The 26,770-nt window shown below is 40.0% G+C and overlaps 7 protein-coding genes and 1 non-coding gene across 12 annotated transcripts; 5 read left to right on the top strand and 3 right to left on the bottom strand.

Moving 5' to 3' along the window:
• Nucleotides 1-1,121: 1,121 nt before the first annotated feature.
• LOC126782176 (3-hydroxy-3-methylglutaryl-coenzyme A reductase 1-like) lies at nucleotides 1,122-4,443 on the top strand. Its single transcript, XM_050507369.1, has 4 exons — nucleotides 1,122-2,162; nucleotides 2,273-2,454; nucleotides 3,013-3,359; nucleotides 3,666-4,443. The coding sequence occupies exons 1-4, from the start codon at nucleotides 1,222-1,224 to the stop codon at nucleotides 3,906-3,908; spliced, it is 1,713 nt and encodes a 570-aa protein (XP_050363326.1). The 5' UTR covers nucleotides 1,122-1,221; the 3' UTR covers nucleotides 3,909-4,443.
• Nucleotides 4,444-5,360: 917 nt separating this feature from the next.
• On the bottom strand, nucleotides 5,361-5,433 carry TRNAK-UUU (transfer RNA lysine (anticodon UUU)). Its single transcript has one exon. It is a non-coding gene; the product is annotated as a tRNA-Lys (tRNA).
• Nucleotides 5,434-5,762: 329 nt separating this feature from the next.
• LOC126792151 (thioredoxin reductase NTRB-like) lies at nucleotides 5,763-8,255 on the bottom strand. Its single transcript, XM_050518654.1, has 2 exons — nucleotides 7,174-8,255; nucleotides 5,763-6,080 (listed from the first exon to the last, which is right to left on the bottom strand). The coding sequence occupies exons 1-2, from the start codon at nucleotides 8,249-8,251 to the stop codon at nucleotides 6,010-6,012; spliced, it is 1,149 nt and encodes a 382-aa protein (XP_050374611.1). The 5' UTR covers nucleotides 8,252-8,255; the 3' UTR covers nucleotides 5,763-6,009.
• A 6,301-nt stretch (nucleotides 8,256-14,556) lies between these two features.
• LOC126787394 (serine/threonine-protein phosphatase 7) lies at nucleotides 14,557-17,447 on the top strand. 2 transcript variants are annotated; one of them, XM_050513291.1, is made up of 4 exons: nucleotides 14,560-15,710; nucleotides 16,028-16,174; nucleotides 16,895-17,002; nucleotides 17,144-17,447. In XM_050513291.1, the coding sequence occupies exons 1-4, from the start codon at nucleotides 14,676-14,678 to the stop codon at nucleotides 17,222-17,224; spliced, it is 1,371 nt and encodes a 456-aa protein (XP_050369248.1). In that variant the 5' UTR covers nucleotides 14,560-14,675; the 3' UTR covers nucleotides 17,225-17,447. The 2 variants fall into 2 exon arrangements, with proteins under 2 accessions (XP_050369255.1, XP_050369248.1); XM_050513298.1 differs by lacking the exons at nucleotides 16,895-17,002; nucleotides 17,144-17,447 and having other exon boundaries at nucleotides 14,557-15,710; nucleotides 16,039-16,174.
• A 349-nt stretch (nucleotides 17,448-17,796) lies between these two features.
• On the top strand, nucleotides 17,797-19,878 carry LOC126787593 (uncharacterized). The gene is made up of 3 exons (XM_050513447.1): nucleotides 17,797-17,867; nucleotides 18,923-19,174; nucleotides 19,347-19,878. The coding sequence occupies exons 2-3, from the start codon at nucleotides 18,926-18,928 to the stop codon at nucleotides 19,632-19,634; spliced, it is 537 nt and encodes a 178-aa protein (XP_050369404.1). The 5' UTR covers nucleotides 17,797-17,867; nucleotides 18,923-18,925; the 3' UTR covers nucleotides 19,635-19,878.
• A 134-nt stretch (nucleotides 19,879-20,012) lies between these two features.
• Nucleotides 20,013-22,491, bottom strand: LOC126787581 (putative FBD-associated F-box protein At5g53635). Its single transcript, XM_050513436.1, has 4 exons — nucleotides 21,384-22,491; nucleotides 20,926-21,054; nucleotides 20,427-20,808; nucleotides 20,013-20,145 (listed from the first exon to the last, which is right to left on the bottom strand). Exons 1-3 carry the CDS (start codon nucleotides 22,293-22,295, stop codon nucleotides 20,470-20,472), a joined length of 1,380 nt encoding a protein of 459 aa, XP_050369393.1. The 5' UTR covers nucleotides 22,296-22,491; the 3' UTR covers nucleotides 20,013-20,145; nucleotides 20,427-20,469.
• Nucleotides 22,492-22,631: 140 nt separating this feature from the next.
• On the top strand, nucleotides 22,632-24,866 carry LOC126793623 (uncharacterized). 4 transcript variants are annotated; one of them, XM_050520217.1, is made up of 4 exons: nucleotides 22,632-22,750; nucleotides 23,720-24,123; nucleotides 24,216-24,332; nucleotides 24,642-24,866. In XM_050520217.1, the coding sequence occupies exons 2-4, from the start codon at nucleotides 23,752-23,754 to the stop codon at nucleotides 24,717-24,719; spliced, it is 567 nt and encodes a 188-aa protein (XP_050376174.1). In that variant the 5' UTR covers nucleotides 22,632-22,750; nucleotides 23,720-23,751; the 3' UTR covers nucleotides 24,720-24,866. The 4 variants fall into 4 exon arrangements, with proteins under 4 accessions (XP_050376174.1, XP_050376183.1, XP_050376165.1 ...); XM_050520226.1 differs by having other exon boundaries at nucleotides 22,695-22,750; nucleotides 23,723-24,123; XM_050520208.1 differs by lacking the exon at nucleotides 22,632-22,750 and adding an exon at nucleotides 23,337-23,570 and having other exon boundaries at nucleotides 23,723-24,123.
• A 589-nt stretch (nucleotides 24,867-25,455) lies between these two features.
• On the top strand, nucleotides 25,456-26,447 carry LOC126796292 (vacuolar iron transporter homolog 5-like). The gene has a single exon (XM_050523088.1). The coding sequence runs from the start codon at nucleotides 25,497-25,499 to the stop codon at nucleotides 26,307-26,309; it is 813 nt and encodes a 270-aa protein (XP_050379045.1). The 5' UTR covers nucleotides 25,456-25,496; the 3' UTR covers nucleotides 26,310-26,447.
• Nucleotides 26,448-26,770: the final 323 nt, after the last annotated feature.

Below are 26,770 nucleotides of genomic sequence, written 5' to 3'. Positions count from 1 at the left end.
GATAATTTCAAATTCATATAATGCTAATGATCGATCTACAGTCCACGAATACTCTCGTATAAGAGTGTAAATGGATCCAATTGAGTTGAGACAATTAATTGTTAACATGACAAAGTCACGTCGGACATGTAATAAATTGATAGCAAACAACTGTTCAACTCAAGCATAAACTGTTGTTCCAATATTTAAGCCCATCTCAACTTAGCTTAATTTTTTTTTTCCGAACTCGATCATGCTCAACTCAACTACTGAAATAACTGAATGAGCTCGAGCTTCTATTCAATCAATTTAATTTTCCTTTTCACGAAGACAAAATGAGCTATAATAAACTATGAATTGAATTAAATTCGTATCAAACCAAATTAAGTTTCGACAATTCGATAATTTAGCGAAAATTTTAGCGTATTTTCATTCATTATATAATAGTTCTTATTGTCTTTCAACGTACTATAATGGTCCAACATGTTCTTAATCTCATTTTCAACCTACTACATGCTTTGAAATCTAGTTAATTTTGTTTATGAAGTTCTGAACGTACAATACCAGAATATGCTTAGAATTGTAGTTAATTATGTTTCTTTTCCTCCACAGTAAATATATTGTCCGAAATTAGTTGATCCATGACGTTTTTTGACGTGGCATGAGATTGGCACGGAAATTAGTTAATCAATTATACATTAATGTATATTATATATTTCACATTCTACAATTTATAATATATATTAGTTTTTTAAACTCACTTATAAAATAATATCGATCGTTAGATATAAAAATTATATCATATACATTGATGAAATTGATGAATACATTGTTGAATTTTCCACGATGGGCAACACCGGATCGGATCGGGCCAGACAAACCCGACACGTGCTGCACGTGGACGCACTGATCCAGCGCGCCAACCCTTTTGAGTTCTCCTCTCTCTCTCTCTCTCTCTCTCTCTTCTCAGTTCTCACTCACTCTAGCCTCTTCCTCCTTCTTCTCCCTCCTTCTTCCCTCCTCTATATAACAACGCGATCAAAACCCCCACTTTTCCATCGAAGCCACTTTAACAAACTTAACAAACCCTCCTGAATTAAATAGATTAAACCCACTCTTAATATTATTATTATTACGATCCAAGTACTCCTTCCACAAAACTAATTAAACCTATTAACCAAACCTAGCCCTCTTCACCCTTTTTGCTTAGTTTAGTTTTGTTTGTCTCATTTCTCTATCTTCATGGACGTTCGCCGGCGACCCCCGCTCCCTCCCCGAGCCGGCGGCGGCGAACCAGTCAAAAATCACCAGAGAAACCATCCCAAGGCCTCTGACGCGCTGCCGTTGCCCTTGTACTTGACCAATGGCTTGTTCTTCACCCTCTTCTTCACCGTCGCTTACTTCCTCCTCCACCGCTGGCGGGAGAAGATCCGCACCTCCACTCCTCTCCACGTCGTCACGCTCTCCGAGATCATCGCCCTCCTCTCCCTCTTCGCCTCCGTCATCTACCTCCTCGGCTTCTTCGGCATTGACTTCGTCCAGTCCTTCGTCCATCCCCGCGCTCCCCACGACCCGTGGAATGACGTTGTAAGGCCCCTACCGCGCCGCCGACAAAGCGACGTCGTGCCACAGATAGTGTCGCGGAGCCACGATCACCTCCTCCGCGGCACTAATTCTTCTTCTGTTCCGGCCGTGCCGGAGCAGGAGGACGAGGAGATAATAAACTCCATTGTGTCCGGAGCGACGCCGTCGTACACTCTGGAGTCGAATCTCGGAGACTGCCGGAGAGCCGCCGCCATACGACGGGAGGCGCTGCAGCGAACAACCTGTCGTTCGCTTGAGGGACTCCCTTTGGAAGGCTTTGATTACGACTCTATACTCGGACAGTGCTGTGAGATGCCGATTGGCTATGTACAGATTCCGGTGGGAGTCGCCGGACCTCTACTGCTCAACGGCGAGGAGCTCACCGTCCCAATGGCGACCACCGAGGGCTGCCTCGTAGCCAGCACCAACAGAGGCTGCAAGGCCATTTACGCCTCCGGCGGTGCCCACGGTGTCATTCTCAAAGACGGCATGACCAGAGCTCCGGTGGTGCGGTTCAGCTCCGCTGTCAGAGCTGCCGAGCTTAAGTTCTTCCTGGAAGACCCGGAAAACTTCGATTCTCTGGCCATTGTTTTCAACAGGTCTCTAACATAAATCAGTACTATTCCCATATTTACTATTAATCCATGTGAAATATGGGTTTTGAAGGTAGAAATGTTAATTTTTATTTTATTTTATTTTATTTTTACAGATCTAGTAGATTTGCTAAGCTTCAGGGGATTAAATGCACAGTTGCAGGCAAGAATCTGTACGTGAGGTTTACTTGTAGCACTGGAGATGCAATGGGGATGAACATGGTCTCTAAAGGGGTCCAAAATGTGTTGGATTTTCTCCAGAATGACTTTCCCGACATGGATGTTATCGGCATCTCCGGTATGAGTTTCATTTCTTTGTTTTCATCACCAGGATTCAGGAAGTACTCGTATACGGCTTTCACTGTTCTGGCATTAGCCATATATGAACATTGAATCCATACAAGAATTAGAGTACTTTGTTGATCATGTAGAGTAGTAGTTCGAAATCAACCTCTGTGTTCTAGAGTCTACTCCAAGGAATGATTTTGTAGGAAAACTCTATGTTGGATTTGACAGGTTCCGTTTTAAGTTCTTACGATATAAATTCTGATTTTTACCATAGGATTCTGGTACTTGTAGAGTTGTAGAACATGAAATCTTCCATTTTCCGTGTACGACAGTGGTATTAGTACTATAGCTACTTATTTATATGATCGTGAACTTATCAACTTAGTTCATCCCATTCTTTTTTGTTGCAACTTGCAAGTCACTTCTATAATAATGATCATTTATACAATATTCTTTGGCTTGATGATTTGGTGTTTGACTTGTGCCAACTATCATTTTCGCCTGGTTGAGTAATTAGTACTTTCATATAGGTTTGTAATTGATTTAGTGATCTATCTTTGTGTTATAGGGAATTTCTGCTCGGACAAGAAACCGGCAGCGGTGAATTGGATAGAAGGGAGAGGCAAATCAGTGGTCTGCGAAGCTGTGATCAAGGAAGAAGTGGTGAGAAAAGTACTGAAGACCAATGTAGCTGCTCTAGTGGAGCTTAACATGCTTAAAAACCTTACCGGGTCTGCAATGGCCGGCGCTCTTGGCGGGTTCAATGCGCACGCTAGCAACATTGTCGCGGCAGTGTACATAGCTACTGGCCAGGACCCTGCACAGAATGTGGAAAGCTCTCACTGTATTACCATGATGGAGGCCATAAACGATGGCAAGGACCTTCATGTCTCAGTCACCATGCCTTCCATTGAGGTACAACACTATACGACTAACTACAAAGAATTCTTACTGCTTCTTTGGGGGTAAATTTGCACAGTGAATCCATTAACTCAGTGAACTTGTCATTTTCTTCCTCTAATCATTCATAATAATAGTAGCTGGAATGTGGACAAAAAAGGGGTTGGTCCATAGTGTGTGTGATTCCCAATATGCAAATGAACATGACTCAAATCACAGATTTTGTTAGTGTTTTCTATTGGGAAAGAAAAACACTAATGCTATTTTTCACTTTGAGATCCTCACTCAGTCAAACTTGTGTTGCTTTTAAAACACTTTCAGGTGGGAACAGTTGGCGGTGGAACACAACTAGCCTCACAAGCAGCCTGCCTGAACTTATTGGGAGTTAAGGGTGCCAGCAAGGAGATCCCTGGTGCAAACTCAAGGAAACTAGCCACCATTGTTGCAGGTTCTGTTCTAGCAGGAGAGCTCTCTCTCATGTCAGCCCTTGCAGCAGGTCAGCTGGTTAAGAGTCACATGATATACAACAGGTCTAGTAAAGATGTGTCAAAACTTGCCTGCTAAGGACTGAAAGATTACAATAAACTAAGGGGGCCTAAACTAAACCCCAAGAAAAGTACAAAATAATAAGAGATTGGGATGTGGAAGGACCTAAAAAAAGGACAGTCTAATAATAGGGTTGGGCGTTGGAGGGGAAGAACATGGTGGACTAGTGGTGGGTATGTCACATGTGTTGGGGAGGAAGGCTTACCAGAGAATGCACATGGATGAGAAGGAAAGGCAAAGAAAGAAAGAAAGAAGTTAAAAAGGGAAATAAGGGACCTCTGTGCAGTAGTTGCCATTTAGTGTTTGGCAAGATGTATTGGAAAGCTTGCAAATTGTGAAGTGTGTTTGGTGGAGGAACAAGAGGCTCTCTCCCCAAGGATGTTGGTATATATTTAGCAGGCTTGTAATCTTTGATTTTTTTTTTGGTGTTAATTTGTTGTTCACTTCTAGTTTGCAATTTTAGGGACTTAAATTAAGGCATTTTTCAGTAAAGGGTTTTTGTCCTTCTAGCTTTGTACATTAGTGTTATTTTTTATCTCAATATCAGCCTGGATTCTTGAATTTCATGCTACTTAAGTGTGACTACAGACGACTTGCCCTTGATATAACACAACATGGAAACTGTTCTTTGATCTATGATATAAATAACCAATCACCAACAATGCAGTCCTCAAATGACGCCTAACAAACGACCTGTCATGATGTTTTCATGTGAGATGCTCCAGTTTACAATTACCCCTGATAGCAGCAAAATTAAAGGCCGTATTCTCAACTATATGAGACTAAATGCAAGACGTTCGGCTAATTGTCTCAAAGAAACTAATGCGGTAACACCAACCAACGTGTTATCTTTTCCCAGCTTAGAACATGCGTCACGAGTATGAGTTTGTACTCAAAACAATCAATTCTCCTTCAAGGCATGGGGTCAGTTACTTCAGCTCGGATTTGGCCGACGGAGCTTCCATGTCTTATAAATTTCCCAATGGAATGATGGGGTATGGGATACCTTATATTCAGGCATACGTAACAGAGTTGACATCGACCAAAATCAATTCAGCTTAGACCGAACATTTTCAATCCCTGTTAAGCAAGCATGCACGTTTAGGGTTGCGATTACAGCAAGACTCTCCAGCGTGAAGAGTTGGATGGAGAACTTCATCGATTCATTGAGATAGGGACAGTTTTTTTTTTCTAGAGGACTATAGTCGACGTCTTTGGCAAGAAAGAAACTAAGCAAGAATATAACAACAGACTTGAAGCTTGTCAAATTAATGGGGACAGCTCCATTTTAATTTGCAGGCCAACAAAATCCACACCAAGTCACCAATGAAAAAGTGTGAGAAAGACAAATATGTGATGCAGTGATGCTTTATGTGGCGAGCGTGGCGTAGTTGTACTAGTGAGTTCTGTTTAATACAGAGGAGAGATTCAGAAAATGACGGGAGGGCTAAAAGAAGATGGAAAAGAAATCGCCGTCTGTGGGAATCGAACCCACGACCACGTGGTTAAAAGCCACGCGCTCTACCAGCTGAGCTAAGACGGCTAGTTGGTATCCTCTTACTTACTTATTTGTTTAATCACTTGAAAGGAAAATTATGATGTCGGCAGAGGTAGCGTTCATAATTAGGATGGTCCATGGCGGCAGTATAGGCCCTCATTATACCAATATGAGAGTTGGACACTATTGGTGGTTCATTACATGAACTTCATGTGATCCATTTCGTTTACTTCTGTTTTGGGTCCACTGTTCTTCAGCAAATTAATAGTGGTTGGAGCTCATTTGGGTCCATCATCATTGGTCGACGGTCAGCTAATAACATGAAATTATTTCATTTGTATACAAATGATGGAAGCAGTGAAAGCTCGAGCCACTTAAACAATCATATGCAGATGTATAAGGTTGTAGAAGCATTGACATGAATATAGTAGTCTCCAAATATATGAATGAGTTCAACAATCGGATTGTAAAGCTAAATGCCATAATGGTACAAGAATTGCTGCAAATATCCCCACGTCTATAACTGGCCTTTCCACAGAGACCTTTTCTTCATCTTAATACTCACTAGACTTTGCTTCTAATCGAACAGCTGCTCCTGTATCCCTCGTCAATCTTAGGTAGTCAATCACTCTTACCCTCCTGCGATCCCATCTCTTGCAAGTAATGTTCTGCTTCCAGAGCTGCCATGCACCCTGCACGATGATAAAATGGAAGAGATTAGGTCACACATATTATAAAGACTACAACATCTGACTGGAATTAAAAATCGATTTTGAATGTATAAGAAAAGAAGAAGCACGTCTAGTGTCATATGGTACCACTTCAATCAGAATGATATAACGGAAGTCATCAACAAAATAATCAAAGATCAGTTGGATCAAATTATGCAGAACACATGTAGCACACAGGCAGGTGGCAGCTACTAATACCTGAGGCTAACTTGATCCCATGCACTTTAGCCTAGCTCAAACTTGAGCTTGACCTGGTAAGGAATAAAACTCATTCACAAAGCTACTTTAGACACATGCTTCATACATGGTTCAGTTCAAGTTCAAGTTCAAGGCGAATGGGAGGTCGGTTCAGTCTTTGAAGTCAGCTCAAGGAGAGGAGGGGGTGCTTGATTTCAGAGCTTGAAGTAAGCTCAGACAGATACTCTCCTTAAATTCATTATTCAGTCCCCATTGACTATAAATTCCAAAGCCCTTTTTTTTAAAGGAATTCCAAAGCCCTTTTATGCTCTTAGGTCGCGGCATTATCTAATATACATGGAAACTAAACAGCAATGCCCTAGGAAATACAATTTATCTTTCAATAACGTTTGGCTAAAAACATAGCTTATGCTAGACCACATGACCTTCGCAATACATATATACCTAAGCCATATTTACCCAACAGCATCCACTTCATAATAGAAAGAAAGGAATGAAGTGCCCCCTAAGTTATCATAACAGATGTTCCTTTCAAAATCAATAGAATAAGTACAATGTAGGGATATTATCTTGTGAAACAACCTTACAAGAAGACTAAATCACACGAAATTATCGTACGACTGTGTGTGTAACACTTTGGCAATAGCAACATATTCCACATAGTATAACCTGACATATGCCGGTGGAAAGTGGTAACTGAACATTTGTTAATCTAAGGGAACCACATTATGCTCATTGAGTTATCACCATGAAGCAACAGGCAATCCAAAACGGCAGTATAAAGCATGCATTTCAAATAATGTTAGGTAACAATAAGGTTCAGTTAAGTTCCTAAGGATCAAGAGGAGCTACTCACCGGTTCCGGCAGCAGTAACAGCCTGCCTATACTTCTTATCCTGCACATCACCAGCAGCAAACACTCCACGCACACTAGTCTCCGTCGTGCCGGGCTTGGTCTTAACATAGCCATCAGGATGCAGCTCCAATTGTCCATCCAAGAACTTAGTCGCCGGCTCGTGGCCAATAGCGAAAAAGAGCCCGGAAACCTTCAAGTCGGTCACTTCTCCGGTCACAACATTCTTGACCTTCAAACCAGCAAGAGGGCCCTTCTCTCCATCCCCATAAGCCTCCACCACCTCAGAATTCCACATCACTTTGATCTTAGGGTTACTCAGAGCCCTGTTCTGCATAATCTTCGAGGCTCTGAAAGCCTCCCTCCTGTGGATTATGTTGACTTCTGAACCATACTTGGTCAAAAACGTGGCCTCCTCCATAGCCGAGTCGCCGCCGCCGATCACCGCCAGGGGTTTGTTCCTGAAAATCGGCGCAGCTCCGTCGCACACGGCGCAGGCGGATATCCCGCGGTTCCAGAAGCCTCCCTTGCCGTCGCCGGAGCCGGGGAAGACGAGGCGCTTCGCGACGGCGCCGGTGGCGACGATGACGGTGTCGGCCTGGACGGTTTTCGCGTCGGTGTAGATTTTAAACGGCGTGGCGGAGAAGTCGACTTTGGAGACGGTCTCGGTGAAGATCTGAGTCCCGAATCGGACCGACTGGCTCCGGCAGCGGTCCATGAGCTCCATGCCGAGGATTCCGTCGGGGAATCCCGGGAAATTCTCGACGTCGGATGTGGTGGTGAGCTGGCCGCCGGGGGCAATGTCGTTGGCCATCCATCCCTCGAAGAGAATGGGCTTCAGCTCGGCGCGGGCGGCGTATATCGCCGCCGTGTGCGCCGCCGGGCCACTGCCGATGATGCAGACCTTGGTTTTGAGGGCTTGGAGCTCGTCCATGGCGGAAGTTAGCTTCGGCGCGGCGGCGGAAAAGGACGAAGAGGTGAAGGAAGATGAAGCGGAAGCGGAAGCGGCGGCGACTCCAACTGCGCTTCGAGCTTTTTTGAGGAGACTGAAGAGCTTGTTTGGGCCTGGGCAGAACCTCATTGTTTATACCCGACCCAAAACGCGTTTTGATGGGGTAGCGAATTCAAAACGGCTTTTGCTACAACAGGAATGTTCCTATATCAATTAAACACGTTACTGTTGAGTTGACTATATATATGGGGATTGTGATGCCAAGTTATTTCTTCCTAACCAAGAATGTGCTCGAAGAGAGTTATGTGACTATGTTCTTGCTTGGTAAAGAAGGTGAACGTTGTTCGTTGCTTTGCTACTTGAACCAATTCGGGTTGAAAAGCCGAAGTATCATTTTTGGGGCGCATATTTTAAAACTACAAGTTACTTTTTGAATTATTTACTATTTAGTGTGTACTAATGACATAATAGTTGACTTTATCAAACTTATTTGTTTTCGGAAGATACGAATACAACAAAACCAAAGAACAAAACCCCTCACATTCTCAGCTAATCCAAATGGAACGGTGGGGAATCCAAATATTTCTTATGCGACTCATTCTCCTTCGATATAGTTAGTATGACATTCTCCTTTTAGTGTCGACCAACTCTGCACTTACATCAGTTGAGAACTATAGTACATACCGTTTTGTGATTTAGTTTTTTTTTTGTTTGTTTTTATTAATCGAATAAAAATAATCATGTCGACTAAAAGGGCACATATAATAGCTAAAAGAACAAACTATTTCTTCTTCCCCTTCGCACTCTTAACCGACCACCCACCCACAATGTTGTGGAACTGCATTTCATGAGCAGTATACACATTCCCATTTATAATTATGCCTAACCTACTTGGATTTTAGTTTCAACATCAAAAATTAAGGAGGAAGAGCTGTAGTTTCGATATTACAATTACATATCTCGTCTGCCTTGTGCACTTGTCAATAACTCTGCCCAAACTATTGTACCATGAGAATAATATATAATCGCGAGCACGCATTAATATTGTGGGTTATATGTAGCACTAAATAAAGTAACGATTACACAACTAGTTCAAGGATAAGGGGGATACAGATTTCGCGAAGTGAGGTGAGAAGGCGAAAACTAGGTTTTCAGTTAGGTTTCGTGCCAGCAGCGGTGGGTTTCAATCCCTCTAGACCGTCTATTGGCAAAACCGCAACGAAGTGCTTCAGAGAAAGCATTGGGATTCAGACCAAGGTTTTTAGGCTCCAGTGGCGGTGGTCATGGACTATTGTGGCTGTGAGTATTGTTTTGTTGGAAGTGTTGTCTAGTGTTGGCGTCGGTGTTCGAGGTGTGGTTAAGGGTGTGGAGCTTCATTGGGAAGAGATCACTAGTGGTGGAGGTGTTGCGACGGATCTATGTGGTGCAAGTCTTCTCGTGGTGACTCCGCCGATCTTAAGTGGCCGATGATGTGATATGTGTGGCCCGCTTTTGAGTCCCAGTCGGGGAAGAGTTGGCCACTGCAGATGTCGGCGACTTATGGAATGTTGCTGCTGATTGAGCGGCGAGACTTGGCTCGACGTTGGGCCTGTCGGGTATGGGCTAGAGTTGAAGCTTTTGGGCTTGGGTCGTGGGTCAGATCTGAGGTGGTGAGGAAGGATTCTAGGGTTTATGGATGGGTTTGGAATGAGCCTTTTGGGCTTGGGTTTAAACTTAACTATGAGTCCATTCTTTTCTTTTAGGTTTATGTGCATGTCTATCTCTATACTATGTTAGTCGTAGAATATGTATGTCCTTTTTTCAATCATGGTGTTTTTGTAATTTAATGAATAGACATATGCTATGTATTAACTATGAGTTATTCTCATGACCTACTGTCTATTTGTAACATGATAGCAAGAGGTCTGTAATGACTATTATAACATTCATTGATTTATAAAGTTGTTGATGATTTTATTAAAAAATAAATAAATGAAGAAAGTAACGATTTTCTTATGCATTATCCCATCCTTGATTGGGAGTCGCATTACATTATCAATCGTATGCAATATATACACTGAATAGGATGAAATACAAACCAGAAAATCTATACAATTACAACATAGACCAATGCGTATGTCTTTGTTCATGTAAGGATCAAAAGCCGATGATCCTCGAAGACGACCCATCTAAAGGCCCTAGAATCAAAAAGTTGAATCGGAGTGAATCGATGCAAAGCTAATTGAGCATAAATTGAAATGAAAGACAACTAGTAATTAGCTAGGAAGAGAGATTAGTGAATTGCAGTGAAATGAACGGATAGGGCGGAAGAGAATGCGCGTTGAGATGAGAGGTGAGAGAAGACGCTGAGAGAATGTGATAGCTCTCTATAATATAATGTTTAACCATCCATGGGGGTCTAGCACTCTAGCTAATGTTTTCCTGGTAATTAGAGTTTGTCACTGTGATCATAGTTTAGAAATAAGAAATCAAACAACTGTGAAATTCAAATGATCGAGGCCCCACATGGTATAGCTAAAGAAATCACTTTTATTTCTCACATATGTAAGGTAATTGGGCAGGGAATGAGCTGGAAAATTAGCCACAATGATTCTCCTTGTTGTACTTATTGCGAAAGTGGGTAACTATATATAGATTGCCTAATAAATCATGCAAATAGATTTGTGCATTTCTCTGTCACATTTCCAAACCTTTTCTCTTGGCCGTCTCCATTTCCCAGTCGCCAATTTCAGCTGCACACTCTCTGTCGCACCAAAACGTCGCCGGTTCTAGATGGATCGAAGAACAAGTCTTCTTATACATTGGGGTCGATTAGCTATTATGATCTTCTAACCTCGAAGAGTCAAACCTACCAGGCTCCAACATATCGCGCTTCTCAAAACCTGAAAATCTGGAGCAGTCGCGCTGGATCCTTACGCAGCCCTAGCTCTTCCTGTAAGTTCCATTGCTTTGGATTCCCGCAGTAATTTCTGTTAGTTCCTAATCATTTTGTTGTGGATTTAGGTTAAGGAATCAGAATTTCAATAGTCAGCTGAGCTTAGGGTTTAGGTGGGGGGGGGGGGGGGGGATCAGTTGTATAGATCATGCGTAATCACGTCGTGCAATGGTTTGGTACTTCCTTGGTGACTGGCTTTATGCTGAATTTATACAATTACATATCTGGAATCTGTGTTTTGTTACAGAAGACGGTAAAGTTGTGATCAAACTACCTGACAACAATGAGTTGGTCAGGATTAAATGCCGTGAGGAAGAGAAGCCGGTCTTTACCGGCCGATATTTCCATGAGTTTCCCGGTAGTGCGGTTTTTTATAACTGGGATTTATTTGCTGAAACTCTAGTTTCGATACCGGAATGATTATGGTGAATCTAGGGACAGTAGGATTTGATTCCTGGAACACTACGAGGCAGAACATACATGGAGAGTGATTGCTGAGGACATGGATTCTGATGCTGCTTGAAATTTATGTATGTTATATCATTTCTGTTACTTTTGTAGTCCATGTTAAATGTACAATTGAGCGCCGAGCCTTTAGTTTCTATGCTTCAAAGTTCAATCTGTTTCTAAATACTAAAAGTGCGTTTTGAGTAGCTGGATTATCAGTCTCAGTGTTCTTGTATTGAAAATCGATTATTGTCGTTCAATTTCTGAATTCTATTTAACATAAGAATCTCATCAAATGACTCGCCTGTGGACTGTGGTTAATACTTGCCTATAGCATTAGCAATTTAGCATTTGACAAACTGGTAGCCTCCTAGACCACAGAATCCCAATATACTTTTAATCATGCTGAAAAACAAACAAAAGTTCTACCAATTCTCATACTTATCGATCATCAATCTGTATACACAATTCTTCAACAACAAAATTACTTTCTTCCGGGAGACGCATGGAAAATGAAAGACACAAGCCTAGTAAAACTTTGAATGACTAGTTGACTACTACTGGGTTGATTTACTTCTTTGATCCACAGATATAGAAGACCTCTTGATGAACTCCAAGCAATCAGCAATGGCTTCTGTATAGAAAGAATTCGACCTTCCAAACGATCTCAGTCTTCCACAATCCACTATACTACCCTTGTCTTGTAATTTCTCTCTGACCAAACCTCTTCTAGTGCTGCTACTTCCATAAGAACTTGCTTTAGTACTAGTTCTTCTCATCCATAAATTCCTCCATCTGCTCAAGAACTTGAAGAAGCAGATGAACCTCGCGCGTAGTCTTGACACCGAAAATCTTCTCGGGTTTAGCCTGAATCCTCTGTTGGCCCTGACGCTCCCAACTATGTTGTAGCTCAAATGACCCATGAAAAACAGCAATAAGAAACCCGTAAAAGCAGAAAACCAACTAGCTAGGGATGAAACTAAGAAATAAGAACGCTTGTTTTGGGGTTTGTATCGTATAAATAAGGTTGTACAACGACTTTTTGGGTGGTGAGGCTATGATTGATCTGGAATCAATGGAAGGGACTCGGAAATCGATCAATTTGTGGTGTTAATTTGTTTAATGAAGTAATTATAAGGTTTTGAAATAGACGGCATTGTCATTTGTCAATGAAATAGGTGTGGACTGTGGAATCATATGTATAGGTGAAGATTGGTTTTGTTTATACATTTGATTAAACACGTAATTTACGGCAGGTTTGATTTGGAATAATTGTCTTGGTGGGACTAAAGGGAAAAGGAAAGACCTAAAAGGGTTTTTATTTTCAAATTAGGTGACTAAAGCAGCTCAAAAGTGTTGGACCAGTGAAGGTTTTGTATGAGTGTAAAGTGTAAACTTCAAAAGTCCTGGTAAATTGGTGACTGGTGCAAAGTCTAATAGAGCGGGTATCTTCATCACTGGACTTGTTGGTGATCAAATTCTAGAAAAATTTATATATAGTACTCGCATGCTTCAAAGTTAAAAACAAGAAGAGTCATACAACGTTGGACGGTTTTACACTCATCATACTGTAATCTTATGATTAATAATTTGGCCGTGTATGTTAATTTCGACGGTTACATGTTAAGAAAGATTATAATTTTCATGTAACCAAGTAGATAAGAATCAGTTTGAGATAATATGTATGCCAAACACCTAAAATTGTAAAACTCACAGGTTAGAAACCAACATGGCAAGTTTGCAACATGACTTAAAATATAGAGACCAAAAGTATCAATGTTGCTTAATATATGGGAAATTAGGTAGGCAGGTTCGTACGTGGGTGGTCAAGTTTATGTGGAGTGTGTGTAGGAAAGCAGTTCCTGTGGAAGGTGTAAGGCATGTGGGATTGTATGCCTGATATTCCTCTTGTACAAATATTAATTAGTGCAAATAAATATACTATTTGATAATTGATTCTATTTTGGCTATATCGATTCGAGTCCTTGCTTTACGTCGAGTTCTTAGTTGACATAATGCTCGATTATATGTACTAATTTGTCTAAAATAGCTACAAGTATCATTTCATATCACGGTTAATGATACATCATGTTAAATCTACCCAAGTATACACAAAATCTCATAGATGAGAAGGGTCGAGTCCCCTTTTTCTCATGTGCAAGCTAGGAAATGCAACATAAACAAGATCAATTAATGTCTTTAAAAAAAGCACTAAATTATGTAGCTCAAGGACTGAGGTAGGGGTCATCATTTGGTCATTGGGCCCAAGCCCGCCTTAAAACTCGCTCTACCCGATATGGCCAAAACATGGCCCGTGCCTCTTTTAGGGTAGGGCTGGCCTGACCCTTTTTCAAATAGGGTAAGGCTAGGGTTTAGAAAATGAAACCCGGTCATACTCTCCGGGTCGGCCCTAAAAGCCCGCCCTATACGGTCCGTTTAGGCCTTTTTGATAATTGATTTTTTAAAATACTTTTTCATATCTTATATACAATATAACTTACCATATTTTGTAATAGATTATATAAGGTTTATTTTTATAATTTCTTTTTGTTGTGAGTAAAAATAATTGATTTTGAGTGATTTAGATATATGATATATAAATATAACTACTTAAACTTATATTTATAAACAAAGTTGAAATTAATCTACATATATATGTTAAATATATTTGTATAATTAAAAAAGAATCTTGTGTAACACGTATGCACTAATTAATAATTGATGAAAGAAATTCAATAAATATATTATTTTTATTAAATGAAAAAAGACCATATTTAGCCATTCTCGACCCTATTTAGTCTTATTTAGAGAGTCAGCCCAACTCGCCTTTTTAGTCCTAACAGAATGAGTCTTTAGAACGGGCTAGGGTTTGAAGCCTCATTCCTACCCTATTCGGCCTTAAAATATGTTAACCAAAATTAAATCCGGCCCGACCCTACCCTAAATCCTTAAAATTAAGGCTAGGGCCGGCCCCGGCCCATGATGACCTGTACACTGAGGACTAAAGAAGCACCCGACCCGGAGAAAGAAGTTGCAGCGGCAACATGGCAAAGAAATCTCAAAGTGGAGAACTAATGAACTGGAATTTCATAGAATTCTCAGCTTCTCTGGTTTGGTTTGGGCAGAATTATTAGAGAGAGAGAGAGAGAGAGAGAGAGAGAGAGGGCAGACATGTCATGCAACTGTGAGATAGAAACCGCAGCTGTTCCTCCTCAATCTGAATCTGACCCTTCTCAATGTATAGATCATCAACAACAAGTCCCCGAAGTTCCAGAAGCACCTATCATGGGTTCATCGCCGCCGTCGGGGATAGAGTTCCCGATCGAATGGCCCCAAGACGGCAAGTTGAGCCTTGAGTGGGTCCAGAATCTGATGGCCGTCTTCGATTGGTCGTCGAGAAATCTAACACCAACCCAATTCCAGGAGGTACTTCCTGTCCTGGTTTTCGATAGCTTGGTTCTTACGGCCTCTAAGATCCTCCATAAAGAACCCAACTGCGTCAAGATCGACGAATGCGGCCCTGACTCCTCGGTCGTCGTCGTCGGCGACGTCCACGGCCAGCTGCACGATGTTCTCTTCCTTCTGAACGATGCTGGGCACCCGTCGGAGAATAGAGTCTTTGTCTTCAATGGTGACTATGTCGACAGAGGAGCTTGGGGTCTCGAGACTTTCTTGATTCTGCTGGCGTGGAAGGTTCTGATGCCGAAGACTGTTTATCTTTTGAGAGGTAACCATGAATCCAAGTACTGTACTTCTGTTTATGGATTTGAGAAGGAAGTGTTGGTTAAGTATAGAGATGAGGATGGTAAAGATAGAGTAGGAAAACATGTGTATAGAAAATGCTTGGGTTGCTTTGAAGGGCTTCCTCTTGCGTCCATTATAAATGGGAATGTGTATACTGCTCATGGAGGACTATTCCGCAGCATTGCTGTCACGCCGGTCAAGAGAGCGAAGGGGAAGAAGAATCGGAAGGTTGTTTTGAATCCGGAGACGAGTTCTTTGGTTTTGGGGTCCTTAGAGGAGTTGTCTAAGGCTCGGAGATCGGTTCTTGATCCTCCTTGGGAAGGTTTGAACTTAATTCCGGGTGATGTGCTGTGGTCGGACCCTTCGATGAAGCCTGGCCTTGCTCCGAATAAAGTGAGAGGCATTGGTCTGATTTGGGGTCCTGATTGTACTGAGGACTTTCTTAAGAAGTTTCAGCTCAAGGTAATGTCAAAATTTCTGATCATTGGCAATGACAGTGGAACTTGAAGATTACTTGTTTTTGAAATGTATGTTATGGTGGAAAATGTGTTGATTTTCAACTGTAGATTTTCTGGTTTGTATTTAATCATGTTCACTTTAGATCTTGCTATTTGATACTATAATCAGTGCAATGTGACTGCATAGATAGGGAATACTCTTTATGTTTCTCATACTCTACACATTAGGTGATTTCTTTTTACTCTATTTCTTCTTTTAAGTTCTGTATCAGTAAAATGCAACACTGAAATTGTGGTTATTCTACCTTGTTAAATCTTCAGTTGATTATCAGATCGCATGAAGGCCCTGATGCACGTGAGAAGAGGCCCGGTCTTGGAGGAATGGATCAAGGGTACACCATAGATCACGTCGTGGAGTCTGGGAAGCTCATTACTTTATTTAGTGCTCCAGATTATCCACAATTTCAGGTGTGCTCAGGATCCCTTGATGATTATTATACTTCAAGTCTATAAGTTGAGCTCTAAGTGAAGTTTTTGCATGTGTTTGGAAACTGTTATTGGCAGTTTGGCACTCTTCTATCAGAGGTTGTTGGTGCATTAATATGTTAATAAAGAAATTTGAGCATGAAATTAACTTCACTTGAAACAAATTTTTCTTTCAGCTTCTTAATTCATTCTTTATAGGATGGAAACTCTTATCTTCTCATATGTTACGCGTTAAATTCATCTTTTCTTCTGGGAAATTTTGCACATTTCAGCATGGGACTTTAGTGCATAGCATGGACCATGCATGAACCTGTCCATATATGTTGATGTGTCTGGCTATGAAGTGATGAACTTTCATTTTCCTTGACGTTGATATTTTTGCCAAATCATAGCCGTTTTGGGGAAATCAGAACCTGATCACAGCTTTTGTAGGATGTGGTTGTGAACTGATAATAGTGATAACATTCTCCTCTTAAGATAAGGTATTTGTTATATGTAAGTTACACTAAGTTAATACTTGAGAAAGGATTCACGCATAACTGACCAGCAATATTTGATCTGACAGATGGATTTAAGTTATAAGTAAATATTTGCCAATCTGTTGATTCGATTGTGGTTTTCTTGGTGTTGTAGGAGTACCCTCTTCAGTCTGTGAAGACATTTCTTTCATCTCATTTTGATATAACTTTGTCTCCCCTGCAGGGTACCGAGCAGAGGTATAGAAATAACGGGGCTTACATTGTTCTGGAACCCCCTAATTTTGATCATCCTGTATTTCATAGTTTTGAAGCAGTTACTCCAAGACCACAGGTATTGGTTATTGTTGAATATCAATTGTAATTCTGGAAAAACAATAATGAGGAGCTCCTGGTTTGGTGTTGGTGTTGGTGTTATATGGTCTTGACAACTTTTGAGTTAGTTATAATGGGTTACATTGGCATTGCATTGCAGGTAAAAGCATACTATGATTATGAAGAAGCAATTGATTCTGATGAGGAGTTGGACATGGCATCAATGGCAACCAGTCCTTAATGATCCATCATCAGCTGGTGTTCATCACAAATTTACATTTTCTTAGTTTTATTATGCCAATCTCTTTCTTTGTGATTTTTTTTCTGATCTTAAGATATACGCAAGCCTTTCATAATACTATAATTGGTAGTATAACACAATTCTTGTAATTACTTTTGCCGTCCTCAATTTACTGCAGTCATTTGAAAGTTAACAAGTTCGAAACTGCTTATATTCTATTCAATCTGTCCCTATTCAAACTGCTTATTTTCTATTCAATCTATTGAAATCATAACGAATTACAAATAAAACAAAGAAAAATTTCTATAGCAAGTGAAATGATTTTTAACCGATCCAATTAGCAGTTCGTGATGAAGCTTCCTGGTATTAATCACTGAAAGAATGTTGGTATACCAAGTTGTTCATCGAAAAATAGTACACAAAACCATTTCACTACTTTGATGATACGCAAAAAATTGATGATCGCATACGCTAGAGTACGGGTCTAAAATACACATACAGTATATGGATACGGAGAAAGTATAAAATAAAACAAATTAAAAAACTAAAAGTCAAAACAAGACCTGCAAGACAAGAGGGTACGAGTTCCAACTTCCAAGCGCGAAGAACAAAACAAGAGGAGCTCATCGCTAGTTTAGATCAGGTTTCCGTTTGCTCTTATTTCATGCTCTATGTGTTGGGTTCGTCTCTTTATTAGGGACGCATGTCCATTTATCTGCTTGGTTTTCACTTTTGATTCTAATTGTTTACTGCATTGGGTTTTTTTTTTCAATGGTTAATTGGGTGATTTTCATTGGGTTTGGTTGGAATTGCAGTTGAACTTGAATTTGAGGAACATAATAGATGAAATTCTAGGGTCATTTTCCCTTTGTTATAAATTTACTTGTTTAAGTTATAATATCGAGTTATTTTTTTGAGGCGATTGTCATTCCTAATGAAAGCATTAGCTGTTTATAGCTCATTTGAATTCATTAACTTGTACATTTGAATTCAGGTTTCGGTTTGCTCCTAAATGCAACTTTGATGCTTTATTTGCTGGGTTCGGGTCTGGCTAGGAAACCCATTTCCTTTTACTGCTTGGTTTTCACTTTTCAGCTATCTTTTTGCTCAATTTCTTGCTGCATTGCTAGGTTGGGCTATTTGAAGTCATGATCAGACCTTTCTCTTACTGATTTAGGATTTACTGAGTGCGTATTGGATTGTAGCTTGCATTTTCAAATTCCCTTCTTCTGTTATGAATCACTGGATGCAATCCCACACGGTTTCTGATGAGCCAGTGAGTTTAATATATAGCTTGGTCTGTGTTGTTTTGGAATTTCACTTGTGTGTTGAACAAAGGAGACCATCCAATTAAGATGCTATAGGCTTCTTTTAGTTGTTGCGTTCTCGTTACTGTTAGTACTACTTTTATCAGAGTGACAACATTGTTTATAATGTTTGCCGCCTGACATGGTTTTGGCAATCTAAATTGTCTGCGCTTACTGTTTACAAATGGAGAATGATTATCAAAACAAAAACAAGGATAAAAATATCGCGTACATTCTGATTTCGTCTATGTCTCTTATTTATTGAGGCTTTTACTACATTACACAAGGTAGTCAAATTATTTCACCTCGCTCATTATGTATTGAACTGATTGTATTGAATCTATTATTTTGTTGAACTGATGTACATTTACAAATGGTTGTTGCTTGTTAGGAAATGGCGGCCCTGAAGCGTAATTCCGATGATGTTGGGTGGGAATACGGGGAGATGGTGGATCCACTTGTTGACAAAGACAAAGTGAGGTGTAAGCTGTGCGGTAAACTATTCAGTGGCGGGGTGTATAGGATCAAACGTCATGTCAGCGGCATTAGGGGTGTTGTAAAGCCCTGCCCCAATTCATCGGAAGAGCAGCAACATAAATGTAGGAATGCCCTTACGCATGCACACGCTAAGAAGAATCTTGAGGTGAGGGAAGATATGAATAGCCATCTTTGAGCACGTCAATACCTTTGTTGAATTACGTAGTAGCTTCCTATAATCATTGGAGTATATTTTAATAACCATATCAGTTCATTGAGCAAGTTAATATGTCTGTTTTTTCTGATGTGTTTTTTTTCCTTGTCGCAATGAATTTCAGCGCAAGAGAAGCTCGAAGACCAAAAAAAATGGTAAGGAAGAAAGGAAAAGCGCTAGATATTGTGCATTGTGGCACGCAGAATGTGAGAGAAATTTTTTGTTGGAGGAAGAGAACAAAGGGCTGGTGGAAGAGAAAAAGAACTTGGAGAAAGTTGTTTCAAAGCTGCAAACTCAGTTATTAGAAAAAGAGGGTAAGAGTGAGGAAGGTAAGGATGTTGAGGGAGAGAAAAAGGATGGAGAAGCTGTTGATGGTGAAGTTGATGGTAGTGAGGAACAAGTTAGGACATAGCTCCAGTCTCAGCTTACATGAGCCTATCTGATATTGAAGGGGAGGTGTCTCACTGTCACCACCTTGACTGATGAGGTTAGCTGCTATTAGAATGGTGATGATGCGGCTTAGATGGATTTACAAGCTATAATAAGGTGTTAAAATGTTACTAGAATATTCTTTGAGATTATAAATACTTGATCTGTAGAAGTTGCTATTTGATGTCAAAATATTTCAACTCTTCATACTAAAGACTAAGTTGACAAAATAAAACGGCATACATCACCATCGTATGCTGCTATGTATTTACTGTTGCAACCAAACTGCTTGGGAGCTCATGATTCATTGTTAGGATACAACCTATTTTACTGCTTTACCTTTATCATATCTGTCCCTAAAGATATTTCCTAGCTTCGAGCTATGCTCCAGTCGACGAGCAGCTCCAGGTTCACAAGAAGCAGATTGTTCTTAACGCAATTATCAGCAAAAACAGTTGATAAGGGACTTCGATGTCTTCCGTTAGGACACACCACTGATATGCATCAATTTTAAAACAAACTAATTAAAAGGTTCACATATTGATGAAAGAGTTGAAAACTTGAATTGTAAGATGATTGTTTCTGACTCTATTTGCCTAAAGACTTCAATATTTATGATATCTACCTCTTCAGAATCCTTAAATAGAGATATGCAAGTCATGCAACAGTGAACTAGAAGCACAAAGACTTTTAGCGTTCATAGTTTTACAGTTTTACTATATATTGGCTCTTAATAGTTGATACAGTTTTCTTCCTGACCTTTGAAATTCTTTACCTTTCTCTTTCATCAATGTCTCTATTGCAAGTGCAAGTAGATTTCAATTGCAATCATAATCAACCCACCAACGGAAATCACATCTTCCATCATATCTTCCTGACGTTTGCATCATAATAAGTTCAACTTGACAATCATTCGTCCTCTGAAACATTGAAAATTCCTTGTACAAGTCCTCATCTGCACAAGAAAGATCAGCATAAATTGTCATCTTTTTCAAAAAGGGACCATTCATCAATAGATACTTTGCCATTTCCATCTCATCCTGCCGTCCCCTGAATCCTGTTATGGAGATAGTCTTCAAATGTGATGACAAACAAACAGGCACATCCTCATGTGGATTCCATTGAACAACTGAATCTTCTACTTCAAATTTGATGCTCTGAAATGAATTACCAAAAGAAGAACATCATGAAATGAGTTTAAGCTTTAGCAGTTGTATGTCGGTATAACTTAAGTAATGTTTGCAATTTAAAGGAAACAGGTCTAAACAACTTACAGTCTCTAACACAAGATCTTCCAGATTAGGTGCACTGTGAAGAAAACCAGCTAGCGATTCCACGTAATTGCAATCCCAAAGTACAAGCTTCAATTGGTTCAGATTACCAAGAGCAGGCAGATGCCAGTCCTGGCAAAAGGGGAGTGGGATTACAAAGAACTGATCAGACAAAAACGTGAGCAAGAACTAAAACATGAAACTCTATACTAGGCATGGATGTGTGTTTTCCTCATATACATTTGACAATTGGAATGTCAAGGGAAAAAGGTGCTTAAAATTTTATTTTAGTACATTTAGAAGGGAGCACAAGTGAGAGAGACAGATACCAACATATTCAATAACATAAAACTTTACTTCATTTCATCAAGATCAATCCAAATATCAATATATTCAATCAATCATTCCTGTAATATCTGCATATCAGTATTGGAAAAGAACTAAATCTTGGGCATACTGACCTTAAACCAAGGAGTCCAAAGAGACAGGTATCTAACATTAGAAACACCACCCAAAATTGCAATTGGCTGGTTCGGAAAGTGCAGTGGTTTTTCTTCTCCAAGTTCTGCATAAGCAATAGTAACATAGGCCAAGGACCTGGTACTCCCCATAAGAAAGTAATTTGACAAGCCATCCATCCTGAGATAAAGAGTTTCAAGCTTTGGGGCATTGATATACACATTGATACTAGTATTATGAGGATCACATTCAAAACTAACTTTCAGCATCTTCAATTCACGTCCAAGAACTTGAATATCACAAACCTCATCATCTCCCCTTTCCACCATTCCATCAATAGTCAAAACCTCAATCCCAGGGCAGCAAGAACAAAACTTTACCAATGACGATAGCTGAATACCAAAGAGGGCAGCATGGAGTTCTTTCAGATTTGGAAAACAACCTAATGCAGGAGGATCATCAGCAGTGAAGTTGTTGGTATACAAATGCAGCGTCAAAATCTTCAGTGTCTTGCACATATAAAGTGCCTGGGGTATTCGAAATGTTGTTCCCAAATCAAACGTAAATGCAAAATAGAATTCAACAACCTTTCGGCGCACAAGAGTACAAATCCAATCATCAACAGCAAGAACATCATGATCATTGTGTATCACCAGAGCGCATTTCTCTATGTCTACCGAGTCGGGAAAGTGAAGCACATGACTAACGAAAATATCAAAAACATCAACATCTTCTTCATTATGGTCACCAAAATCCCTCTCATCATAGAAATTTAGACAAGGAAGACGAGTCCACAAGGCCTTCCATCTTGTAGACAAAATGGAGGTAGCAACAGCATCTTTGGTGGGCATAAAACACAGTATATGAATGCCAAGCTCATCCGGCAATGCACTAATCCTATCAATCGAAACCATTTCTACGTACCCTAATCTATTAACCCCGAAATCGCTGAATCTAAGACAAGCTCAGAGGAGTCCAACTTTACCGTAGTTTTCCAGGAGAGAGAGAAACAGAAGAAGAAAGCAAACTCAACTACGGCCCTTTCACTGTTGAGTGAAGGCGGCTTCCATCACTCTGCAAATAATGTGGCCAACCAAATTAGTGGAGGGAGTAAAACAGGAAATTAGTTTTAGAATAAAAATAAAGTTTGACATTTACTAGAGTCTAGAATCTAGATGAAGGTGAGGAAGGGTGGAAGACACATGAACTAGTTAAACTTAAGGTGACTAGGTGAGGCCCCAAAGTTTGATATTTTCTCTCTGAAATTAAAAGGATTATAAAAAATAAAGATTAGAGAGAGAGGGAGTGAGTGAGTGTCATTTGGGGCTTGGGGCAAATAAAACAAAACTGAACAAGAACAGTACTTGAGGTAAGCTGCTCTCCTCTCCTCTCCTCATCTCTCCTATCATCTTCTCTGTATTTGCAATATTTCCAGTAATCATTTTGTGTCTTGTAAATCATCATTACAAATGTTGAATACTGAGCTTTCAATTCTGGTCAAGATTGTATCTTTTTCTCTCATCCTGCTTAGGCTGCCCAGATTCAGCTCAGAGCTTAATTGTTCACGTAACCCATGAAATTCATTTGCCCAGTTCATTTGAATCAACAAAATTATTGTTCATGCGTCCACTGGACTATTCATTCTATTGGGTCTCTCTGGAAACTGAATTTTCATTATGAAAAAAGCCGTTTTCAGTTCCCATGGCCAAAAAAAGCATCACTATTTTGAATGGTTAGGCCGGTATAAAGCTCTGGTCTTTTTTTGCTGAACCCTCATTTGTGAATGTAAAGACTGGTGCTGCCTGTGTTTACATGAACCAAAACGAATGGTATGTAGGTTTATATGTACAACGTAAAGCAAGTTTGGTCACACAAATATGTAAAACCATGGTTCTAGGATAACCAAAGCCTATGTAAAGGAGAAAACCCTGTGTCTTCTACTTTACAGAAGCAGAATGGTAAAATTTCGGTTTTTTTTTGACAAATTTGAATGTGGGTTTTATCTTATTTGGTAATGTATGTTTCGCATAGCCATGTGTTGAATGCATGTAAGTCTGTTATACATAGTCTTCTAAGTAGTGGAACTTTCATAGGTTCTCGGAGTTCTTTGAGTAAGGAAAGATATGATAGAGCTGGTGCTGCAAAGAGCTTATTAGACTCCCATGCCACCACAGTGGAATGTATTGGAGGTGCTTATGTCATAGAAAAAGCTGTGTTGTTGATCATGCTAACTAATTATCTGATACAGAGTGGTGCATAAGAGGATAACAATCTTCCTTTATGGCAACTACCTCTAGATTAGTGAGTTAAAGCCACTAATTTTTACCTTTCTTTGCAGTAGAAAGAGAAGAACAGGAAGAGGAAGACAATATGGCAGCAACATTGTTGGTTTCATGCAATCCAAATGTAAACCATGCATGTAGAATTGATAATCCATCATTACCCAAATCTTTCATGGGTGTTGGACACAAAATCCCGGATCAAACTATAGCAAGTATAAACCAATGCTATCATAGCTCTCAAACCAAGAGGTCATCTCATCGATTTTCTGTCTCTGCTGTAAGCAAAGGTTCTGCAAAATCAAGCAAGTCTGACGAGAAAATCCCGTCTTGGGCTAAACCAGATTCTGAGGAGCCCCCTCCTTGGGCCCAGAGTGAAGGAAAGAAAGGTGATTTAGAACAAGGATTTGAGGTTCCATTTTATGTTTATCTACTTGCCTCGGCTGTCACTGCAATTGCTGCTGTAAGCTCCTTCTTGTCCTTTCGATAAATTTGGTTCTTCCCAAATATGCTCCTCTGATGTCCTATAACAGGAAAATTGATGCTGCATTGCAGATAGGTTCTGTTTTTGAGTATGTGAATGATAAGCCTGTCTTTGGAGTTTTGTACTCAGACAGCATATTCTATGCTCCAGTGCTTGGATTCTTTGCATTTACCGGCATTCCCACTTCTGTAAGTCATTCTATTTCTTTAGAATCACTATTTGGTGGTGTCAAGGCTTTATATCTTCATTCTAGTACTCAAGTTCACATAGTTCTACCAATTTGGATATTGTTTTCTGTTATTATTGCTTTTGTAGCTGTAGAAGAAGTTGACTAGCTGCATTATCTATTAGTTATCATAATCGGCGGATGAACATATTCTGAATATTATAATTGTCAACGTGCATATCAATATAACAAGCTGATCATCAGTATAATCGATAATGATACAACATAACCACCTTCTTGGGTTCTTAATATGCATGAATGATAAATGCAGGCATTCCTGTGGTTCAGATCTGTTCAGGCCGCTAACAGAGAAGCTGAGGAGCAAGACAAGAGGGATGGCTATCGGTAGGTTCTAAATCTCGCCTGTAAGGCATTAATAGCCATCTAGTCTTAAAATCTCTGCAAAAGTATATGTTTACTTTCTCTCCTGTCATGTAAAGGAATCCTTATCATTTGTTGTAACTAGCTGCAAACAAATAAATCTTATATTTTGGAAGATGTATGATGTCACTGTATAGTCACCTGTATTCATTCCAAAGAAAAGCCACAAATCGGTATGCAAATATATGATGCTAATTTGATTGTGGCTGTTTGACAAAAGATAGAACCAATTGGGTTGAATGCCATCCGCAAGGAATATCATCTGCAAGACACAATTAATAAAGTAATTCGTTTTTGGATGGGATAAAGGAAAAAATACAAAATTATATAGGGATCGAGAAAGAATCCTAGCAAACTAGGTAAGAATCTGGCCTTAGAACGCAATGGGGATGCCCTATGAAAGACGAGAGGATCTTGAATTCCCTAATTAGTTCCAACTTATGGTGAGCCAGCAAAGAAGGGAAACCACTTGAACATTTGATCATTTAGTTGTCTGTAGCAGTACAGACGCGAATAGATCATTGGTTTCAACGTTACTGGTCAGTTTGCTAGGTGAATTTGTCAGTTTCAACGGTACCACCTAAGTGAATTTGTCTTCATTAATCCTTGAACACTAGAACTTAGTCCTGAGTCTCTGTCTTGGTTTATTTCCTTAATATTCACGTGTTCTCATTGAGCTTGTGTCACTTTTCAGAGACCACACTCCCCTTGTCTCATTTTTGCCCAAGTCTCTTCATCTCTTACCATGGCCTCTGGTGAAAACTGTGTTGAACACGAGCTTCCTGTAAGCACTGGTGAAGACTATAAAACAAGGAGTGAGCAAGTGCAACGAGCTCAGTGGCTTCGCGCCGCTATCCTCGGAGCAAGTGATGGGCTGATATCAACTACATCACTAATGCTTGGTGTTGGTGCAGCGAAAGATGATCGTTGGTCGATGATCCTTTCTGGAGTAGCTGGAGCTGTTGCTGGAGCTTGTAGCATGGCCGTGGGGGAGTATGTTTCTGTTTCAACTCAAAGAGATATCGAAAAGGTTTCACTAGGCCAAAGCAGCAGTACTTTAAATAGTGTGTTGAGGGAGAGAGATGGTAATGGTAAGGTGGTTAAGCTTAATATTCCTGAATCGAGTTTCACAATATCAATTGAACTGACACCTTCAAGAAGACCAAGCCCATCTGAAAAACCAACTGGTGATGCAACCGAGAAGACACCAACGAAGATCAACATGTTTGAAATTAAAGACACTGATGAAGAGGAGTCACTGCCAAGCCCTTCTAAGGCAGCCTCAGCCTCAGCGTTGGCATTTCTGCTTGGTTCACTTGTGCCTTTACTGTCAGCCATTTTTATTCCTCAAAATTCATTGAGAATGTTGGTGATTGTGGTGGTGACATCAGTAGCTCTAGCCTTGTTTGGAGCTATTGGAGCTCGTATGGGTGGTTCACCTGTTCGGATATCTGCAATTAGAGTTCTGGTTGGAGGCTGGATAGCCATGGCAGTTACTTATGGTCTGCTTCGACCTTTCGACAAAGATGGTTCAAAAGGTTCCACTGACAAGAACTGATATAACAAGAAGCGTGAAACTGGAGTTGGATGCGATCTAGTATCATATAATATCCACATTGTAAACCATATAGTATGGTAAATTTACATTTAGGTTTATGAAGTGAAAATCATCTTTTGCAGCGATAGTGAAGCAGTATTTTATTAAATGAAAATATCATGGAAGAACTGTTACAAATCATACACGTATGTCTGCTTTTCTTGTATCGATATTCATTTCTGCTCAAGCTTCCTCATCTGGACTTCGTACTGTATATATTCCCAATCATTCTAGCTTAGCTATAAGCATATATTCGTGTATATATTTATTCGAACTTTAGTCTTCTAGGCCAAAATGATTCTGAATATCATATGATTTCAATGGCAGAAGACGCGCATCCGATTGACATGATAAAGGAAAGAAATGTCGCTGGCAGTATCTGAATTTCCAAATTGAACCTTGCTCAGTAGCTCACTGTGTTA

The sequence above is a fragment of the Argentina anserina genome, chromosome 1, assembly GCF_933775445.1.
Source record: "Argentina anserina chromosome 1, drPotAnse1.1, whole genome shotgun sequence".
NCBI lineage: Eukaryota > Viridiplantae > Streptophyta > Magnoliopsida > Rosales > Rosaceae > Argentina > Argentina anserina.
Note: the sequence above shows the minus strand (reverse complement) of the source record. Positions and strands in the feature narration are given on the sequence as shown.

Bases quoted from the DNA above. Each gene is read 5' to 3' on its own strand.
- LOC126796292 (XM_050523088.1), top strand. From the start codon at position 25,497: ATGGCCTCTGGTGAAAACTGTGTTGAACACGAGCTTCCTGTAAGCACT.
- LOC126787593 (XM_050513447.1), top strand. From the start codon at position 18,926: ATGGCGGCCCTGAAGCGTAATTCCGATGATGTTGGGTGGGAATACGGG. The intron at 19,175-19,346 runs GTGAGGGAAGAT...AATGAATTTCAG, and splicing joins ACGCTAAGAAGAATCTTGAG to CGCAAGAGAAGCTCGAAGAC.
- LOC126793623 (XM_050520200.1), top strand. From the start codon at position 23,372: ATGTGGGTTTTATCTTATTTGGTAATGTATGTTTCGCATAGCCATGTG. The intron at 24,124-24,215 runs GTAAGCTCCTTC...GCTGCATTGCAG, and splicing joins CTGTCACTGCAATTGCTGCT to ATAGGTTCTGTTTTTGAGTA. The intron at 24,333-24,641 runs GTAAGTCATTCT...TGATAAATGCAG, and splicing joins TTACCGGCATTCCCACTTCT to GCATTCCTGTGGTTCAGATC.
- LOC126792151 (XM_050518654.1), bottom strand. From the start codon at position 8,251: ATGAGGTTCTGCCCAGGCCCAAACAAGCTCTTCAGTCTCCTCAAAAAA. The intron at 6,081-7,173 runs GTGAGTAGCTCC...ATCATCGTGCAG, and splicing joins TGTTACTGCTGCCGGAACCG to GGTGCATGGCAGCTCTGGAA.
- LOC126782176 (XM_050507369.1), top strand. From the start codon at position 1,222: ATGGACGTTCGCCGGCGACCCCCGCTCCCTCCCCGAGCCGGCGGCGGC. The intron at 2,163-2,272 runs GTCTCTAACATA...TTATTTTTACAG, and splicing joins CTGGCCATTGTTTTCAACAG to ATCTAGTAGATTTGCTAAGC. The intron at 3,360-3,665 runs GTACAACACTAT...AAACACTTTCAG, and splicing joins TCACCATGCCTTCCATTGAG to GTGGGAACAGTTGGCGGTGG.
- LOC126787394 (XM_050513291.1), top strand. From the start codon at position 14,676: ATGTCATGCAACTGTGAGATAGAAACCGCAGCTGTTCCTCCTCAATCT. The intron at 15,711-16,027 runs GTAATGTCAAAA...TTAAATCTTCAG, and splicing joins TTAAGAAGTTTCAGCTCAAG to TTGATTATCAGATCGCATGA. The intron at 16,175-16,894 runs GTGTGCTCAGGA...TCTCCCCTGCAG, and splicing joins CAGATTATCCACAATTTCAG to GGTACCGAGCAGAGGTATAG.
- LOC126787581 (XM_050513436.1), bottom strand. From the start codon at position 22,295: ATGGTTTCGATTGATAGGATTAGTGCATTGCCGGATGAGCTTGGCATT. The intron at 21,055-21,383 runs GTCAGTATGCCC...CCCTTTTGCCAG, and splicing joins TTTGGACTCCTTGGTTTAAG to GACTGGCATCTGCCTGCTCT. The intron at 20,809-20,925 runs GTAAGTTGTTTA...AATTCATTTCAG, and splicing joins AAGATCTTGTGTTAGAGACT to AGCATCAAATTTGAAGTAGA.